Source organism: Pseudorasbora parva, chromosome 18 (genome assembly GCF_024679245.1).
Source record: "Pseudorasbora parva isolate DD20220531a chromosome 18, ASM2467924v1, whole genome shotgun sequence".
Lineage (NCBI taxonomy): Eukaryota > Metazoa > Chordata > Actinopteri > Cypriniformes > Gobionidae > Pseudorasbora > Pseudorasbora parva.
The window spans coordinates 23,923,674-23,944,029 of NC_090189.1; the positions used below are offsets into that span (position 1 = coordinate 23,923,674).

Below are 20,356 nucleotides of genomic sequence, written 5' to 3' on the forward strand. Positions count from 1 at the left end.
ATACAATTAGTATTTCAAACATGACAATATACCTCATTAAATGTATGGCTATTCATTTAAATTTTATTTTGGCTCTTAATGTATGGCTATTAATTTAAATATATTTTACAGCTGTGTTCTCCATTGGGTGGGACATTGTTCTTTAAGGGATAGTTCGCCCAGAAATGAAGATTTAGTCATGATTCACTCACCCTCATTTCTTTCCAAACCTTTATGACTTTCTCTCTACAGTGGAACTCGTAGTTTTAACTGTTGTTTTCCACAAAATGAAAGTCAATGGGATCCAGTGTTCTTTGTAGCAAGGTAACATTCTTCGAAATACCTGTTGAACACAAAATATGTTAGAAATAGTGTTTATAGTTGAAATTTAAGGTGGTAACTGAAGGTTAAGTGTCTAGGTTAAAACTAGTGGTTGGAGTTGGTCAAGGTGTAGGTTTGGATTGTAGATTAAAGATCACAGACCATTTGATCAGCAAAAGCATTTTAGTTTTTTTTTATATTTGATCCCTGATAAGGTTTGTTATTTCAAGACATTACAATTTTTTTGTTTTTTTGTTTTTTTACCTATGGTTTTAGTTCATTATAATAACCCTGTTGTCAGGAATGTGTGACCAATTAGAAGACTGATGCTCAGAATCCTATCCTATTAGTTTAGTAGGCCATGGTAATCTCACTTAGGAAATGGAAACTTCAAATCTTTTCTTTGAGCTTTTGATGTATAAGAGGTCATCATTTCAGGCTTCAAACATAAAGATATAAAACTGTATTTTTTTGTGAAGATCAATTCCCATCAATTTTAACCCTCTTCCCTGTCCCTGCTGAAGAAAAGCAGGCCCAAACCATGATGCTGCCACCACCATGTTTGACAGTGGGGATGGTGTGTTCAGGGTGATGAGCTGTGTTGCTTTTACGCCAAACATAACGTTTTGCATTGTTGCCAAAAAGTTCAATTTTGGTTTCATCTGACCAGAGCACCTTCTTCCACATGTTATGTGTGTCTCCCAGGTGGCTTGGGGCAAACTTTAAATGACACTTTTTATGGATATCTTTAAGAAATGGCTTTCTTCTTGCCACTCTTCCATAAAGGCCAGATTCAAGCAGTATACGACTGATTGTTGTCCTATGGACAGAGTCTCCCACCTCAGCTGTAGATCTCTGCAGTTCATCCAGAGTGATCATGGGCCTCTTGGCTGCATCTCTGATCAGTCTTCTCCTTGTATGAGCTGAAAGTTTAGAGGGACGGCCAGGTCTTGGTAGATTTGCAGTGGTCTGATTCTCCTTCCATTTCAATATTATCACTTGTACAGTGCTCCTTGGGATGTTTAAAGCTTGGGAAATCTTTTTGTATCCCAATCCGGCTTTAAACTTCTCCACAACAGTATCTTGGACCTGCCTGGTGTGTTCCTTGTTCTTCATGATGCTCTCTGCGCTTTAAACGGACCTCTGAGACTATCACAGTGCAGGTGCATTTATATGGAGACTTGATAACACACAGGTGGATTCTGTTTATCATCATTAGTCATTTAGGTAAACATTGGATCATTCAGAGATCCTCGCTGAACTTCTGGAGAGAGTTTGCTGCACTGAAAGTAAAGGGGCCGAATTATTTTGTACACCCAATTTTTCAGTTTTTGATTTGTTAAAAAAGTTTGAAATATCCAATAAATTTCGTTCCACTTCATGATTGTGTCCCACTTGTTGTTGATTCTTCACAAAAAAATTACAGTTTTATATCTTTGTTTGAAGCCTGAAATGTGGCAAAAGGTCGCAAAGTTCAAGGGGGCCGAATACTTTCGCAAGGCACTGTATAAGGATATCCAGTAAGCTTCAGAACTGAAAACTTCTTTGTTAGTCCAAAACGGCTTTTATTGTAACCAAGCCCAGTGAATGACTGGTTGTGAGTGACTTGCTAGAAGAATCTGCAGAAGAAAGGCAACACCTATTTCACTATTTGTCCCTGCCTACTGGCGTGTTAGTGAGATTATGATGAGAGAGGAGCAATACAGGATGACTGGATTAAAAATAATATTACCATTCCAAAGGATCATAATGCTAGGGATGTGGTAGTTATTTATTTATTTTTAACAATGTGAACGTCTCAGTTAAGCTTAATTTATTTTAATTCGGTAAATTAGTAATTTACTTTGCAAACTTTGCAGAATTTGCAAACAGAGTTTTACAATATGTGCTCAACAGTAATGCCACACAATTTAAGTAACCGTTTTATTCTGAATACCTGATCTGTGATCAGTGATTTCTGATTAATGATGTACAGTCAGATGTTCTTTGTCTGTGTGTTAGTAAATCAAACCAGGGACTAACATTGTTCATATTGTTTCTCTTGGTAGGATGAAAATAATCTGTAATCCAAACTGTGATTTAAATTATATACAGAAAGCGATCATAAAACACTTTGCAATCACTGAAGCTTTCAATTTATCAGTTACTAAGTTCTGGACTCACACCACAACTCTTTTATTCAAGACTTATAGTCAGAGAATCTCTTATGTGCATTGTGTTTGTACTGTTAGTTGTGATAAAAGCCTTTATGAGAGTGCAAAAATGTTTGCAATAACAAGATCTCTGCATTCATGCGCTCAACATCGGCTACAGTGCTCATCACTGCAACCTTTCATGCTGTGATCTAAATATAATGCTATAGATTTAAATGTAAGGTTTTAATCAACACTTTTCACCATTACTTAACCTTGAGAGCTGTAATAGCAAAAACGTGCTAAAAGTTTTCATAAGAGTTCCACATGTAATACATATTTCATATGCAAAGATATTAGCCAATAACAGCAGAGTGTTTACACTGAAGTCTCAGACAGGCCCCTTCAAATCAGAGGGCTCAAATCAAGGTAGGAAAAATGCCTTCTGTTTCTAGCTTAGGACTATTTTTGGTGTAAAAGTCATACTAAGGTTATAAGTGCACCCCAGGAAGCATTATAAAACAATAAAACAATGCAGTTCATGACCCCTTTAAGAGAAGCAAGATATCAAGATATTGTACAGGACCAGAGGTTAGAATGAAGGCAAAGTAAAAGGGTCAGAGGGAAAAGAATTGATTGTTGTAGGGGATTTTAAGTCTCTGCCTGGCTTGAGTTGAGATCAGAAAGAAGAGAAAACTCTGTTTTGTATAGTATTCCACAAATACAAGTTATTGAATATATCTGTGGCTGGCAAAATGAACTTCTAACTCGCTGTTGATCGCAGTGATGTTTGTCTTTAGAGGGTTTTCGGTGTCTCCCTACGGTCTCTGGAGTGCATTATACCGCTGTGTTGTGCTTGTCAGAGATGCGTAAGGGAAAACCATGTCATTCCTTTTGTCTTGAACGCCCCAATTACCCAGCAGCCATTCCTGTGCAAGATTATCTGTTTCCCTGACTAATGTGTCTCTCACCAGAACTGAACAATGCTCATGCTAAAGCTTTTCTGTGCATGCAAGTATGCAGCTAATTTATTTACAATGTTTTTTTTTCCGAATTAGTAGGCCATCTGCTTTGCATATATTTTAGATAACAAACAAATTTGAGCACCGTGGCACTGGCCTTATTTTTTTTCCATCTGCTTTGTAACATTAATATTGCTCATAATTATGCAAGCGTTTGTTTGCTTGTATTGTTTTTTTGTTTTTTTAGGTCTGCGGTGTGCATTCTGAAGTCTTTCTTTGTTCTACAGAATAAAAATACTTGAATTTCATCATTTCAAATTAAATTCTTCTAATCACGCTTGATTCTTCAGCCTCTTAAATTCTACTAAATGAAGCAATAGGGAGAGATTAATCCTGCTCCTGGTAATGATTGGTTATAAATATTCCTGGATTCAGTGTGGGTCTTAGGGGGATTGCGAATGCTCTACATCATCCGCTTATGAGCAGCTTGAAAATACGCTGTAGCACCAATATTTGAGGAAATATACGTTTATTGTCTTGTTCAGGCACCTGCTCTATTCTCAGGCTCTCATCACTTATTTGTGGCACAGGTTTTGAAGTCTCTTCCCCGTGTGGAAGGACGTCCTGGAGCTTCCTTGCCTGCCTTGGACTTCCAGGCCTTGGAGAAGCAGCTGCAAGAAGCTCACGGTGATGAAATCACCCCTGAGGATGTGATGTCAGCAGCCATGTACCCCAAAGTATTCCAAGAGTTCAAAGAATTTACTAGAACCTTTGGGCCCGTGGATTGTCTAGACACTAGACTCTTCCTGGATGGACCCAAAATTGCTGAAGAGTTTGAGGTGGGAACATTACTTTTTAATAAATAAAACATTTTCCATTATTAAACTGCCATAAATCTTCCTGTCATAAATAATTGTAAATGTCATTGCTACATTCCAACCATCAGTTCCTTATTACCTCTGCTCATATCTCTGCTGTCTGTCTCAGGTGGAACTGGAGCGAGGCAAGACCCTTCATATTAAGGCTCTGGCTCTAGGAGACCTTAATAAAGCCGGTCAGAGAGAGGTGTTCTTTGAGCTCAATGGTCAGCTGAGATCCGTCCTGGTCAAAGACACTGTGGCCATGAAGGTGTGTTTCTGTATTTTACTCACGACTTTAATGACAGGGATTTTTATTTCTCTTCTTTTAGTGAAAGTTGGTCATTTTTTTGGACTATATGTTTGAAGTTAGCAACAGAATATATCCTAACTAGAGTTACAAAAAGTAAAATACATAAACAATGTATTTATTGGTTTCCTCAATATAGTTACAATAACATTCTTTTTATAAGGGATGCACCGATATGAATGTTATTGACCAAAACTGAAAATGCATTATGCACTTTGCCGAAAGTGCATAATGCATTTTGCATATTAATGCATATTAAATGACTAATTTAATAATCATTTAAATTAGAAATGTTTTTTAAAACTTTGTAGTTATGGTGTAAATGGGTCTTTAGGGCTGCCAGAGTGAAATGGGTCATTAATTGAGAAATCGAATTTTCCTTGATCTTTTATTTGGCATGTACTATAAAAATATCCTGGATGTTTCACAACTCAACTTCCATGTTAATCCAAAAACAGCTTTTATTGAAACCAAGCTCAGAAAACAACTTGTTTCGGATTTTGTCACAACGTTACGTCATAGTGCTGCGAAAGACAGCTTCTGCAGAAGATGATCAACACCTACCTCTACATCATTGCCTCTTTAGCCCCGCCCGCTGATTCATGCATACCATAGTAATCACAGGATTACTCCAACAACAAAATGATAATGATGCCTCCACACCAGGGTCAAAGATTAATGGGTGCTTGGGGCAAAATTGCACCAAAATGAATAAAACTGCTTCCAAAAACCAAGATATGATGCAAAAATTGTCTCTGTACAAGTTTTTAATATTTATAAGCAATACCACACACGCAAGAGTGCAGTTTTTCCAAATATCCGCAGGTTTGCAAATATGATGTTGATTTTATACAACAGTTCAATACACAATAAGTTAAAAAAGGCTTAAGGTTATTGTCTTTATTGCTATTTTGCCAACTAAAATAGCTCCAAACAGTAGAGCCATTGTATGTCTCCAAGCAACAGTTCCAAATTCATCACTGAACCGATCCGCGTTTTTGAGCTAATCCTTTTAATGAATGCCATCCTTTGTCAATTATAGCTCGGTACTTAAGCTTTAAAAGTCTTGGTGGAGGTAAATAAAGTTTATGTAATACACATTAATGGTTTAAATTGTTGGTAAATGTAATAGAAAATAGCTTATTGCTTTTAAATTACTATGATTTTTTTATGTAAAACATTTTACCTTTTTATACTGCACCAATATACCAAAAAAATTTACTCCTTTTTTTGTAAGATTTGTAGCATATATTTGAAAATATATTTGAAAATTTCACTTAATTGAAATTGTATTATGTTCTCTAAATATATACCAAACCAGTTTATTTTATATTTAATTTATTTTCATTTATTTTCTTTATCTTTTTCGTGTGTGTGTGTGTGTGTGTGTGTGTGTGTGTGTGTCTGTCTGTGTGTCTGTCTGTGTGTCTGTCTGTGTGTCTGTCTGTGTGTCTGTCTGTCTGTCTGTGTTTCTGTCTGTCTGACTGTCTGTCTGTCTGTCTGTCTGTCTGTCTGTCTGTCTGTCTGTCTGTCTGTCTGTCTGTCAGTCAGTCAGTCCTAAAAATGTAAAAATGCAGAAAGTTTTCTGTGATGGGTAGGTTTAGGGGCAGGGGCAGTGTAGGGGGATATAATATATGGTTTGTATAGCATAAAAACCATTATGTCTATGGTGAGACCCCAGAAAGATAGCGCACCAGATGTGTGTGTGGTCCTTGTAAATCCTCTGTTTTGGGGCCCAAATGTATCCACAAGTATATAAAACTATACATTTTTGACCTTGTGGGAAAATGTATTTAAAAAAAAAAAAATCATATACAGATTATTTTTTGAAAATGTAATAACGCTGAGAGTTTTCTGTGATGGGTAGGATTAGTGAAAGGGAATATACTGTAATATACAATTTGTACATTATAAAAACCATTACGTCTATGGAGAGTCCCCTCAATGATAACAAACCAGACATGTGTGTGCATTTCTTGGGAATAGATGGTGAGGGTTGAATGCAAAGTGTAAATAAAACTGTCCCCCCTGCCAACCTAAATCAGTTTATTTGCATTTACAGGAGATGCATTTCCATCCTAAAGCCCTGAAGGACGTTCGTGGACAAATTGGAGCTCCTATGCCCGGTAAGGTGGTAGAGGTGAAAGTGAAGCAAGGCCAGAAGGTGGAGAAAGGACAACCGCTCTGCGTCCTCAGCGCCATGAAGATGGAAACAGTGGTGAACTCTCCTCTCACCGGCACCGTGTCCAAGATCTACGTGACCGCCGACAGCACCCTGGAAGGAGATGATCTTATTCTGGAAATCACAGAGTAGATATCATGAAGGCCAACAGCAGGGAACATAACACATCACCACTGCCAATCCCTGCTAGGCTAAACACACACACACATACACACACAGCGTAACATATAGCGGCTAACACCTTTTAGTAGAAGCACACATCAAGGAAGAAAGGTTGAGCTTATTTTTGCAGAATCTCAAAAGATGACGGATGAATCTGAAACCGCTTGTATTTTCAAGCTTGATTTCTTAGACTTTAGTTTCATATGTGCTTTTGTGCTCCTCATTCACTTTTAATCTATATGTGTCGTGATGAGGATGTGAGCTAGTGTTCAGCTGTTGACCGAGAAATGTTTGTCAGTCTATAATTAGTATTCATGAATGTAGTAAAAACTAAGAGATTTACACTGAAAATATAACAAGCAATAAATTAATGACAGAACGAGATTTAATTAGTTTCATTCCTAGTTATGCTAAATATTGCACTCGTTTCATCACTTAGGTCATGATCGTTTACATAAACTAAAAGCACTAAAAAACTGAAACAATTCTTACGAAATCATATGCACAATCCCTCCCTTATATATCGAAGTTTTATATCAGAGAGTAGCGTACTTGAATTACCAAGCAGAATGCAATTCATTTCAAGACAAATAGCCTTGTCTCACATATCCAATGTTTTGACCAATGGCCTTGCTTGCTTTGTTGCTCGGAAAATAAGTACAGGAATGGATCCGACCTCGTCTCCTAAGTCTTACACTTCAGTTGTGTATCATGTAAAGTGGGTGAATAGTTACCCAGGTGTTCTAGACTGAAGTGAGCCCTATTGAGGCCAACGAGGATCGATGAGTCTATATTCAAGAGCACTTATAGAGTCTGCGGCAGCTTCGGGGCACAATGAGTTGGAACGTAGGCTTTAGGGGAATGTTGTTTTTCCCAGGGCTCATCTTGTGCTTGTGTTCCAATTCCTCTCTTAAAGTGAATTTATTTCACTGTCCTGTTACATTCCCCTTAGCAGCAGATGCCTCATGGCTGCTGTAATGACACTGAACGGCTGTATTCTCCACCTTTCTTTAATTTCCCTTGTTGAACATGATTGATATAATTCGTAGCAGATAATGAGAGGTTTTATTCAACAGCATTCAAGTAATTGAAAGCACTCAGGCTGAAATCGGAGACGCGTGGCTGTTGCGGCAAAAAGAGGCCCATTGGGGTGCGTCTGAAATGGTTTTAACAGTCTTAAAGTAGACCAATTCTTAATGAGGACCAATAGCCTGCAATGTGGATATTTTCTCACTGCTTATCATAACATCCCAAGGTGGAGACTAGAGTGCGTTGTTTAAACTATGTGAATTGTACAGGTCCATAAATGTGATGTGTCCCTTCAAATTGTTGTTGCCGTTGAAATGGAGCTACTGTTGTTTAGATGTAGATCTCTAAACAATCCGTCTCATCACCACAGTCATATTTGAGATTGTTCCTCTGTGTTGTTTGACAAATAGATCTCAGTTTACATAAACACAGTGTGCAAAACTATGGGATTAGTTGGGAGAGGCTTTTGGACTTTTATTTGGTATATGTATCAATATGGGGCACTGGCCAGGGTGTCTCAAAATCTCTGGAGAACCGCTTGCTGCAATTCTGAGAGTTTTTGAGCCGTGAAGTGGATGACACCTGGCTTTGTTTCATGCTGCGAACAATGCAGTATTTAACAAATTGTTAAATGGGTCACGCATCGTCTTAATATAGCGTTGTACGTTGCTGATGCATAGGTAGGCTACTTGGCACATTGTTAATGCAAACTGCTGAAATTTACAGGGTACATATTTCTGTGCGTAGATTATGGGTTTGAAATTGGGAATGTTCTGAAAGGAATTGGAACTAATCTGTGTGACATTTCAGATCTGATGCCTTCAATAGCCTTTGTTATCTTTCCATTTGAAAGTCTTTATTTCTGTGAAGTTCATCTCGTTCGATCTGTTTTGATAATGAAAATTATATCATGCAAATACTAATGCACCATACACTTGTGTGTGTTATTTTAGCATTGAAAATGTTGGAGAAAATATATAAATAAAAGAAAGTTAACAGAACGTCTCTTGTCTCCTGTCTCATGTTTGATGGTTGATATTTTAGCGCATAAATACAAGTTAAACTCGGTGACGCAAGAGTTTCGATTCATTCTCTAAGGAATCGATATGCATGTGAAAGCATAAACCATGTTAAAAATAGCTCGACGTGATGCTTTTATGAGTCAGCGTTTGAGTGGGTTCCATTCAAATCAATATATGCGATCGCGTGATCTCACGTGCGGATGACATCATAAACCTCCAATAAACTCTGCTTATTGACCGTCTGTCTGCCTGCGACATGTGGCTGGGAGAAACCATCTGTACAATGGAAGAGATGAAATAATATAAGATCCATCATCTGAATAATTAAGTTCATTAGCTTCCTTGAATCTTATGATTAGGGATAGTCAGCCTGCCAATGATACTGCTGACTGATAGCTCCATATTGGTGTGCTTGTGGCAAAACAAGGTATATAGGATTGTGGGATAATGTAGGAGTGATGGATGAAGCCCCCCTGTGCATCCATATGCTCGTTCTATTCTGGCAGCAAGTGCGGGGTGAGTTGATTTGCTCAGCTGATGGATTGATATATGTGGATAAGGCTCAGCAGGGTTTATTTTTTATGTTGGTCAGTCTCATATCTGATCAATATGATGACAGTGGGGCTGTTTAATTGGAAGGAGAATGACTCAGAAGCATGAAATAAAATCTCATTTTATAACTTAAGTTATTCTTTTTCCTTTTTTTTCTTCTTTTTCTTTTTTTATTTAAAAATTGAGATGTAACACAATGACCCAAGTGTAGGTGTGAATGTGGCATATGTCCTTGTGAAAACACTGGATTACGTCTTTAGCTTCTCAGCAGGATTTAAACTTTAGCTTGTGTCATCTCGCAGTTATTCACTCACTTTGGCAGTCTTATCAGCAGATATACAAATCAATGTTCCGTGCTCGTGCCTGTCGATCCTATTTGCATCATCCAGCTTTCATCTCTTTTTTTACACACACGTACATTCCTTCACACTCTCTCGCCTTGACTGTTTCCTGTCTGTCTCTCTCTCGCTTCTTACCCCAGTCTTTTATCACTACAACCATGAAGGCCGCCAGATTATTCCACGTTCCTTCCGGCTGTTAGAGCTCTGTTTAAGAAGGTTATCATGTATTCAAGGAAAGTATTGGAACCCTTGTCTGCACCTGGCTGTGGGTACAGTGATAAATTAGATATGAATATTCACTGCCTGGTCCTGCCACTCTGTAATGCCACAGTGTCACGAAATATTCATAAGCTCTGTGTAATTCTAGCCTTTCCTCCTTGCCTTTGGGTTATCCTACACATTCCTCTTGCATAAATCAATGAATCTCAACAAAGCTACAGTCAATACCAATGCAATACTGTCCAAAAAGCTCTTTAAAAATATTTTATTTTTTTGCAGGTCATCTAATGTGCATAATTCCCTGTGTGTCTCTGTATTCATACAGTAGGCAAACAACATCCAGATGACAGATGTACCGCTGAAAGTTTGAAGAATTCAACCAGCGTTCTTCATGGTTATATTTAGGGGTTACACTTATTTTGAAGGTCCAACTTTTGACATTTTACTAAGTAACTTTGTAACTTTATGTGAACTAACTCTTATTAAAAAGTGTAGAAGACTGTTGTAGACTAGGTTAGATATTATAGCAAAGAGTTTATATACAGAAGATGGTGTACTCCAATTACTTATTCAAAGTTTTTAGTCACGTGTCTGCTACGGATCACTGAAGGGTGAAACAGCCATAGAACTGCAGTACAAGCCTGTCAATTTACCATCTTAAAAACAAATATATGTGAACAAGATTCAAGTTATGTTCACTTGTGATCAATATACAGCACCTGCTGCAGTATTTCAATCACTAAAAACAGCAGGACGTTTTTAAAATGTTTAATGTGAAAAACCCTAGGGTGAATTGCACCAATGTTTAAGGAGAAAGTGCAACACACTTTTAAATGAAAGAGCCAATCGTTGCTTAGGAAAGTCATTTCGTCACTGCAGCTGCAGTTAGAAGCTTCGGTTGCTATAGAAACAGGCAATACGTTGTTTGCACGTGACGTCACCGCTAAGGCGCAAAACGCAGATGGAGGGCAGGATGCGATTTTCTACATGGGAATCACTAACACAGAATCAAAATGCCAATGTTTGGTGTGGTTTATTGTTGCTCAAATTGATAAAACTTAAAAACCACAACAAGCTTTTATCGTTTACGTAACTTTTATCACTTTTTTACTTTAAAATTTGTCGCTTTCAATGGCATTTTGTGTCTGCTGATACTCAATACGGATAACAGCTTACCTTTGTTTTTGACTTGGTAAAATATTCACATTCTCCTTCGTTTGTAGGGAAGAAAATATATTTGTTATATATATTTTAATATATTTTTTAAATGCAAGAATGAATTGTTGTTTAGGAAATTCATCGCATAACTGCAGCTACAGTTAGAAGCTTCGGTTGCTATAGAAAAAGGCAATGTTCTGAGCGCTCATTTGGCAAATGCGCATTAGCTTTTGCCAGGCTGAAAAATTCAAGGTTTTTTGTCTGATTCAAGCATTTAGAAACCTAATTAATGAGACGGTTGTTGGCAGATTTCAGTGGTGATTTTTCAAATATGAAATTTTATTGTAAGCTTTGCAACAAGTTTTGGAGAAACTTTTATGTTTCCCCATTCAAAGAGATTATTTATTCACTTTTTAAACTTTAGTTAATGTGTAATGTTGCTGTTTCAGCATAAACAACACCAGTTCAATGCAAAGGGAGATATTTTATTTTACAGAAATCGCTTTTTAAGGACTATGTGACAAATGGCTGGTAGGGACTACAACGAACTTCTTCCCGGGTTGGTGACATCACAAACCCTATAATTTACATAAACCCTGCCCCTAGGAACAAGCAAACAGGGTGAAGCCATGTTGAGCTCCTAGGTAGAGCTGCTCAGAGAAGAGGAAGAGTGTTATTGCCATGCCGTCAAAACGCTGTTATTTCACCCCTTCACGGACTCTGCTTTATTTGCATTGACAAGTTGTCTCGTAAGCAGCTTGGGTGTTTAGTTCTAGGATCCAAGAGTGAACATAACAGTCTTCATGTACTCCCGACATCAGAGCCACTCACCCCCACATACCTAAATTTATGCCTGCATAAATCATTTTACGCCAGACTGCTTTGTGAATGATGGTCAGTACAATGGGATCAAAGGGAACCAAACATAGGTTTTGTTAAAAAGTTGAAACAAGGATGGATCAGTACCAACTGATCATGATCCAGCTTATAGAGCAATACTGGTCACGGCACTTATGAAAGGGAGAACGTGCACTTTGTTACAGTTCATGGGAGTTGTTTTTATGGATATAAAATGTATCATTAAGCACCACCCATAAAGGCGGAAGGTTTGTATATATTTGTTTACTGTTAGTTGTACAAGTGTTTTTGTGTAATTCGCTGTGTATGTTGATGGATTTTAATGTGCACTTCTTGAACTGTGTATTCTGCTCTTAGTTATTTTCTAGTGTGAAAACAGGCGCTTCATCTTTTCTGTGATGTACAATAAACTTTCGACTGGATTTAATAAGGAAACCCGTGAAAACGTGAGATAAACAAACGATTATCAGTTTAAACTAAAGGTTGGACTTGATATAATGAGCTCTTGCAGCTCTGCCCTCTTCATGAAAAGGAGCTGCCAGCTCATTTAAATTTAAAGGGACACAAAACGGTACATTTTTGCTTACACCCAAACATGTTATAAAAAATATATTTGGGGTATTTTGAGCTAAAACTTCACATACATCTTGTAAAAATGGGCATAACAGTTCCACTTTAAGTTATTTAACATCATAGTAAATTATTTTGTGGTTGTTGGTAAGTCATAAGCATGGGTCGAAGACGAGGGGAAACATGAGAAAAGTTTTAATATTTTAGAGCCTTGATTAATGGCTAAGGTTAATGATATGGGTGATGATTAAGACAAATTTCAAAGAAATTATGGTTGTATATTATATTTTGAGTAAGGTTTTTTATGTCTTTTAAAGCAGTGCTTACTGTTAAAAGCTGGAAAGATATCAGAGTGGCAAATGAATATTAATAAGGTAGAGCTGGTAAGTGGGTGCTACTACTATTGGCCAGGCAAAACAAAGCTCTTGAAATATAATGATTATATCCCAAAAAGTGGAAATGACAGACTTGGAAATGTATCCGTGGTCGATGGGTAAAGTTTATTTTAATCGATTTTAGTGTAGGCATGTACAATGAAAGTACTGGTAGGTCTGGGAATTCAAGCACAGCCTCTGTGTTTTATCATGACCTTCTGGGTTTTCTGGGAGTTTTTCAAAATCCATCAGTTAAATAACGGCAGCTCACCTGGAAATGAATCCCTCACTTCCATCTGTCCGTCTGAAGATCTGACACTGCCTTGCAGCTCTTTGGACTAGCTTCGGTCTATCTGTCTGTCCTTCGCGCCGCCGTCTCTCTTTTTTTTCCTGAGTCGGAGCTGAGAGGAAGGTGATTATGGAAGTCTGCGTGCGTGTTGGAGTGAGATTCAGTTTGTTTCCTCTCATTCTCGGGGGCAGCTGGCAGCAGAGTCCACTCATCCATCCCTGTGCTGGTAGGCAGGCAGCTCTTGTACCTCTGGGAGTTGAACAAGCTGTTTGAGACCAGTGCTCGACTCTTGGTCCTGCTCTCCCATGCCCGAATCTGTAAACCTCATCCACTTCTCTTGTTCATTTGGAATTGTGCCTTGCCATCATTACGTGCTTGACTTGACACGATTTTGGATTGATCGGAGGCCCTCTCATTTGATTAGTATGAAGGCACATTTCTACCCTGTCGAGTTGAGACGGGGCAGAGAGAAGCTGCCTCTACTCAGAGGAGTGAAAATGCCTAATTGGCATTTGTGTGGCTTGAATATGCAGCCATTTGCTTAATTTTCAAGTGAGTGTGCAGTCCAATTTGCAAGCCTTGTTTATATGCCTTATGAAAGAGAAGCTCTCAATGTGATGAGAGTATAATGACAGTCTGATTGGAAAAGGTCATACCTTGCACATTAATGCTGCCTCACTTGAGATATGGGGCAGACAAGAGTTATCGGCAGAGATTCAGTAAAAGGTGTTTGATTGCTCTGCAGTTCCTTGTGCTTTAAATGGGCAGCAAGATAGTTCTAGGGCAGTGCATCTCAACCTTTTCAACTCCGAGGCCTCCACAATATCCACAATCAATTTTAAGGCTCCCCCACTCACAATTTCTACCGAATAAAATAGTTAAAAGCTTGGCATAACTAGAAAACTATAAAGATATAAAATATAAACATACATTTTTATTTAAAAAATCTAGAATTTTTGTTGTTTTAGCTTATTTTAATGTTTTTATCTTATTTTAGTACAGGGCCTTCCACTAATATTGGCACCCTTGGTAAATATGAGCATTCCTACATACAGAATCTCTTCAGATTCCCAGCTTCTTCTCTTCAGTTCACCCCACTCAGGGTTCAGGTCATGGAACTGGGACGGTCATGGCAGAAGCTTCATTTTGTGCTCAGTGACACATTTTTGTGTTGATTTTGATCTTTGTTTTGGATCATTGTCCTGATGAAAGATGCAAACAAAGCCCATTTTAAGATTTATTTTTTAACCGTAGGCATGGGGTACTTTTTATCCCTGTTTGCACCAAAGCCATCTGGTGGGTTTACTGCCAAAAAGCTTTTTTTTTGTTTGTTTCATCTGACCACAGAACCAGGTCTCATGTCTGACAACTGAATATGCTGGAGTTTATTTTTGGATGAACGAGGAGAATTTTTCTCAAAAAACCCTCCCAGACTACTTCCTGGATAGCTGCTGTTTGACCATTTGTCAAGGTTTTCTGAGACTGTTATCCAGCTGTTATCCTTGGTGCTGAATATTGATTGGAACTTCTTAATTATTGCCCTATTTGATGCTTTAGCCATTTTCTTAAAGCCACTTTCTATTTTGTGAGGCTCAACAATCTTTTGCTGCACATCAGAACTATATTCTTTGGTTTTACTCATTGTGATGAATGTTTGCCTTTGTGTTTCCTTTTATACTCCTGTGAAACAGGAAGTCACGGCTAGACAATTTTATGTTCCTACATTCCTACCAGGAATATACCAGGAATGTTCCTACCAAATATTCAAAAGGTAAGTTACCTGGTTCTGTAAAATTGAGTTTATTGAAATAGTTTTTTTGTTAATACAATGAAAGAAATTGGTTTAATAAATAGAAACTCAAAATATTTTGTTATCTGAACCACATTAATTATCTAAGCTGAACTGACAATGTCAGGGTGTGGTTCCATGAAAAGGGAGCGAGGACTCAGCTGCAGGAAAGTGAAGGTGATTTCTTAACGATAAAATGAAACAAATACATAATCCCACGAGCGGGAAAAACCAAAAACACTAGGAGCAGGACACATAGCACGATGGGGAACAGAGACAAGAGACCAGAGACATGACTGCATACCAAACATTTGACAAACACCACGTGCTTACACAGGACAAGACAGACAAAAGGTAAAAAGTTATGTTTTTACAGTCTGGTAATTCAGATAGTTGCCAAAAATCATGTCCAAATATTATTCAAAGATTTTGTAAGCATATTGCATTAATTGTGTGCATTTTATTTGCGATAACACAGTGAAACATGCCAAATTGTGCTATTTTTGATTTCTCACAACATTTTTTAATTTATGTGTTTCAGATACAATAATATTTTGAGTTTCTGTTGATTAAACCAGTCCCCTTCATTGTATTAACTAAAAACTTTTATTTTTATTTATTAACTCAATTTTAAGGCAACCAGGGGCCTATTACACAAAACTAGGGCAAGGGATTAAGCCGGGATATCTTGGTGATCTTGTCATCTGTATGCAAAATTTAGTACACTGCTGTCGTGTAAACGTATCCTAAAGGCACACTCACACCAAGAATGATAACCATAACGAAAAATAACTGTATATTATGGGATAAATTGAGGCAGGATCACCAAGATATCCCGGCTTAATCCCTTATCCTAGTTTTGTGCAATAGGCCCCAGGTTTTTTAAGTTAAACCAACAATATTTTTACAGTGTAGTCACCCTGGGGCCTGTACCATGATGGTAGTTTAAAAAACTCAGGGTTACAGTATTAGTTTTGAGTTGACAAAACCAAACCATTGTATTAAGGCTTTGTTGGTCCCATGATGCTGATCATCAGCTTCCTCTGTCAACTCAGGCTTTGATACTGAGTTCAGGAGTTTAACTGTGACATCAGCAATGAATGAACACTGCGTGAGACAAGCAGTGAGATTAATTTCTCTCTTCTGCAGAATATTACATGATTGAAAAATATTAAGAATAAAACAATTAAAAAACACAGCAAGAAGAAAAGCTGTCTATGAAAGAGGACAACTTAAAGAAAAAATAGTATGCAAGTAAGAGTTATGAAGTTAGTTTAGTTGATATAGAGAAAATTGAATATTTAAGCTCAGTAAGCTGCTTCTTTTAAGTTTTATTTATTGATTTTCAAGCTTATTTGTATGACTTTATGTAGGCTAATTATATTAATTTAACAAAGTGCCTATTAATAATTGATTAAACTAAAATGATAAATGTGTAATTAATTAAGGGTATAATAATTACATAAATTATCTAAATCATTCAAAATTATTATTTTTATAAATAAGCATTGTTAAAAGCCAGACGCTTTAGTTTAAAAAAAAATATTTGCTATGTATACCTTTAATTTGGAGTAGAAACAGGGGAGTGGCTTTATTGCATCAGAGATGTGTCACTTTACTCACAGCTGATTGGTCCAGTTTCAGTTTGAGATCTCTTATCCAGAACATAACCTGCCTTCATAACAGGTTAGCTGTGGATCTTAAGTTACTATGGTGATAAACACAGCTAAAAGCCAAACCACTTTAATGGTACCTAAAACCCAGGATTGGCACAAACTAAGCTTAAAAAAATCTGGCTAGCCAGCAAAACCAGCTTAATGGTACAGGCCCCTGATGTGCTAAAAACGTAAATATGAATGAAAATATACTTCAGAGATATTTTATTCATAATGTATAAGGGGTGCCAATAATTGTGGCCAACATCCATTGGAGAGAAAACATTTTTTTCATAATGTGAGTGTCACGGAACAGAATGGCGCAGACAAGCATGTAAGTATAAGTGTTCTTTATTAATTGTAGAGTGGGGTTGAAGTAGCGTGAACCAGGCAATGGAAGTAGATGGTGACTTGTACTGGTGACTTAGCTGGTGCAGACTCAGAGTGTGGTATCTTGCACGTGGAAGAGAACTAACTCAATGAGTGAAGATAGGTAATCTGACTGACGGATGGAAGACAGAAGATGAGACGGGATGATCATCATTAGGTAGAGAGGTAAGGAGTCTGTAGAATCAGCGTGTACTGAGACGAGAGCAGACAATGAGTGAATGGGTGCATATATGAGAGTCTCTGATGAGGTGCAACGAATCAGTATTCTGGTGAATCTAAACAAGTGGGCGGGTCCTGGTGATTAGTTGATGATTAGGGGTGTGACAGTGTGGCGGTGTGGCTGACTTTGTGACAGTGAGCCCCACCCCATTTAAAACAATGCAGATTTATTTTCACAGCATTTTTGCTCATATTTACCAAGGGTGCTAATATTAGTAGAGGGCACTGTAATATTAATGTCATCTTACAATTTGGTTGAGGCCCTCCAGTGGGCCTCGGCCCCTGATTGAGAACTACTGTTCTAGGCTGTCTGTGAAAAAAATTGAGAGGAAAAAATATATATTTTTAGAACTTTAAAGGGGACTGAACTGGCTCTTTTATTTTATTTATACGGTTGTCTGGAGTCAACTTATGACGTCTACATAATGTCTACATTCAAAAACATGATAATGAATAAGTAATAGAATATTTTCTACCCTGGTTTTAGCCTAGCTCCTGAAACGCTTGTTTTTTTATGTGCGTGTTGCATTAAAGACTTGGAAGTAAACACCCGCTGCTATGATTGGATAACAATTTTGCATTATAATAAACTTTGGCTCCCCCGTCGGTACATGTAGGAATTGTTTTGAAAGCATGTGGGAAACTGCAGGAATGATTTGCCCACAGGACTCGCAATATCAAACAAACACAATGATTTATCTCTCATACACCCGCAATTGATTGGAATGTTATTTTTTATTTCTTGGCCCGCCTGAAAGGTGGATATAACTGTGAACCACATCACTAACACACACACACACACATCTGTAAAATTTCACTGCAGACAAATCAGCATGATCAAAACTTCTGCGATTGCATTTTTCCTTCAAAGATAGAGTCAAGAGAGTGATCAACGCACATGGAGAAAGGAATGTGATTTCACTATTTAAGATATAACCCATTGGTTAGGCCAGTGATACATTTTGGTAACCCGACTGGAAAACAAATTATCCCCAGGACATTGGGCTTTGCGAGCCTGAGGAAAATATTTTAATCATTTTCTTGATGACAATAGAGTATATTTTAATATTATAATTTTTTACATTTTTTAAATATTATTGATTCATTATTATTAAAGTCTTAAAGTAATCACCCTAAATCACGCCCATTTTTAAAATGCATGTTTTAGATCTTATTGTGAAGAATTCATCCATGTATATGTTTACAGCTGGATCTTCTCTCTGGAGACGTATGCCGAACTTCTCCAGTCACTTGTATTTTATCATGAGATTAAATAAAATGTTAACTAAAGGGAGCTCCTCGTGACTGTCACAGGGCTGAGGCCTGCTGCAGCCGCTCCAGATACTTTTAGCCATAAAAGAGTATTTCCGAGCCACTGATGCAGATCGGTTCCTTTGTGGACTGCATTACTCTCAAGATCTTGAAGAGGACATCATCAGCACATTTATTATCATGAAGGGCACGGAAGGCAGGCTTCCTGCTCCAGCCCAGTAAATTCAGTCTTTTTCCGACAGTGTGATTTTACACTTTTATCATGAGGTACTCTTACCTGATTAGTCACCATCTGCTTTGGGCCGTGTTGGTTCACTGCAACAGGAATGTGAAATGTATATTATAGATCCTGTGTCACCTGTGTCTAATCAATGACTTGTACAGCACCATTACTCACAATAACTATCAATGACCTTCCTCCATTTCACACTGCTTGTATTTACCTTCTCACTGATACCTATAGCACTGCAAGTGTGCTCTGGCTCTAAGAACGTTTGCTCAAACCTCCTCATCTTTTCAATTGTGTATGCATTATATTTACTCTGTGTGTAGTTACATTTGCTGAAGGCCTTTTACAAGTTCTGATTAGTTTGGAAATTGAACTAAACAAATGACTTAAACACTTCAACATACCCTCCAGTAAAAGTAACTCTTCTGGACTGTTACATTATTTCACTATATAGAGAGATAGAGTGCATTCAGCTGCCAGACAGGATTTTATGTGATTGCTTTCATTAAAATGCATCACTAATGACTCCAGACCTTGATTAGTCATTTGGAAAGATGTGTTTGTGCTGAAAGGGTCATCTTCTGCTAGCTTGTGCTTTAGGAAAACAGCATTGTTGTGATGATGTTCATGAGTTTTCTAGCTACCGAAGCCCAACAAGGACACACAATGTTAATACACAAAAACGCATAATGCAATAGGGTGCAACTGTAAGGAAGTAAAAATCCCATTAACTTTTTTCCCGATAAAGTAATACAGTATACAGTTTTTTAAACAGACTTACCACAAGCTCCATGAATGTTGAATAATGAAATTCTCCCTATACATTCTCAATCTACTTAAATATTTGTATATAACAAAATATTTTGCAATTTTATTTTATACTTATAGTGACTGTTCTCAGCTATTTTATCTTGTACCTTTTTTTTATTTCATCCAAACCATTCATCTTATATATGGCTGTGGGTTTATTTTTTTTATATTTTTTATTTTATATTTAAACTTAGGGTTTCAAATCAAAGTTTGCATGTTCTGAGTCATTATATCTGTTTGGTTTACCTAGTTTAGTTTATGACTTGAAAATTGTTTCTTTTTTTTTAATCTTTATGGTAAAAAACAAACAAAAAACAAATACACTTAAAAAAAGTGTCCAGTTGCTGTTGAGCTTGATAAGGAGAACAAGCTACAGTGAGTTACAAACTTTAATTTTCAAGTGCTGTGACTGTCCTCGGTGAAGACCAGCATTAAATCATAAACTCAAATAAGACATGAACACATTGTTGAGGGAAGACATAGTTTTCCATTATTTTTAACCAACAATCTGTGATAGCAACATTTGGTAGGCACAGCATGATTACTGCACATCTGCTGAAGCCTGTAATAATTTATTCATTTAAGGTCAAATGCAACACGCCTGGCTTCCATAGCTTGAGTCTGTTGTGATTTATTGGGGCAGTAAGAGGCAGTTGAGGGGGGAGAGAAGATCAT

The 20,356-nt window shown here is 37.4% G+C and overlaps 1 protein-coding gene across 1 annotated transcript in view; it reads left to right on the plus strand.

The window, feature by feature from the left end:
* The window catches only part of pcxa (pyruvate carboxylase a), a 166,510-nt gene extending 157,575 nt beyond the window's left edge, over positions 1-8,935 (plus strand). The window contains exons 19-21 of the mRNA XM_067423622.1: positions 3,985-4,233; positions 4,382-4,522; positions 6,624-8,935. Coding sequence (XP_067279723.1) covers positions 3,985-4,233; positions 4,382-4,522; positions 6,624-6,875 — 642 coding nt within the window. The 3' untranslated portion in view covers positions 6,876-8,935. The remainder of the gene's footprint in view (positions 1-3,984; positions 4,234-4,381; positions 4,523-6,623) is intronic.
* The last annotated feature ends 11,421 nt before the right edge of the window (positions 8,936-20,356 follow it).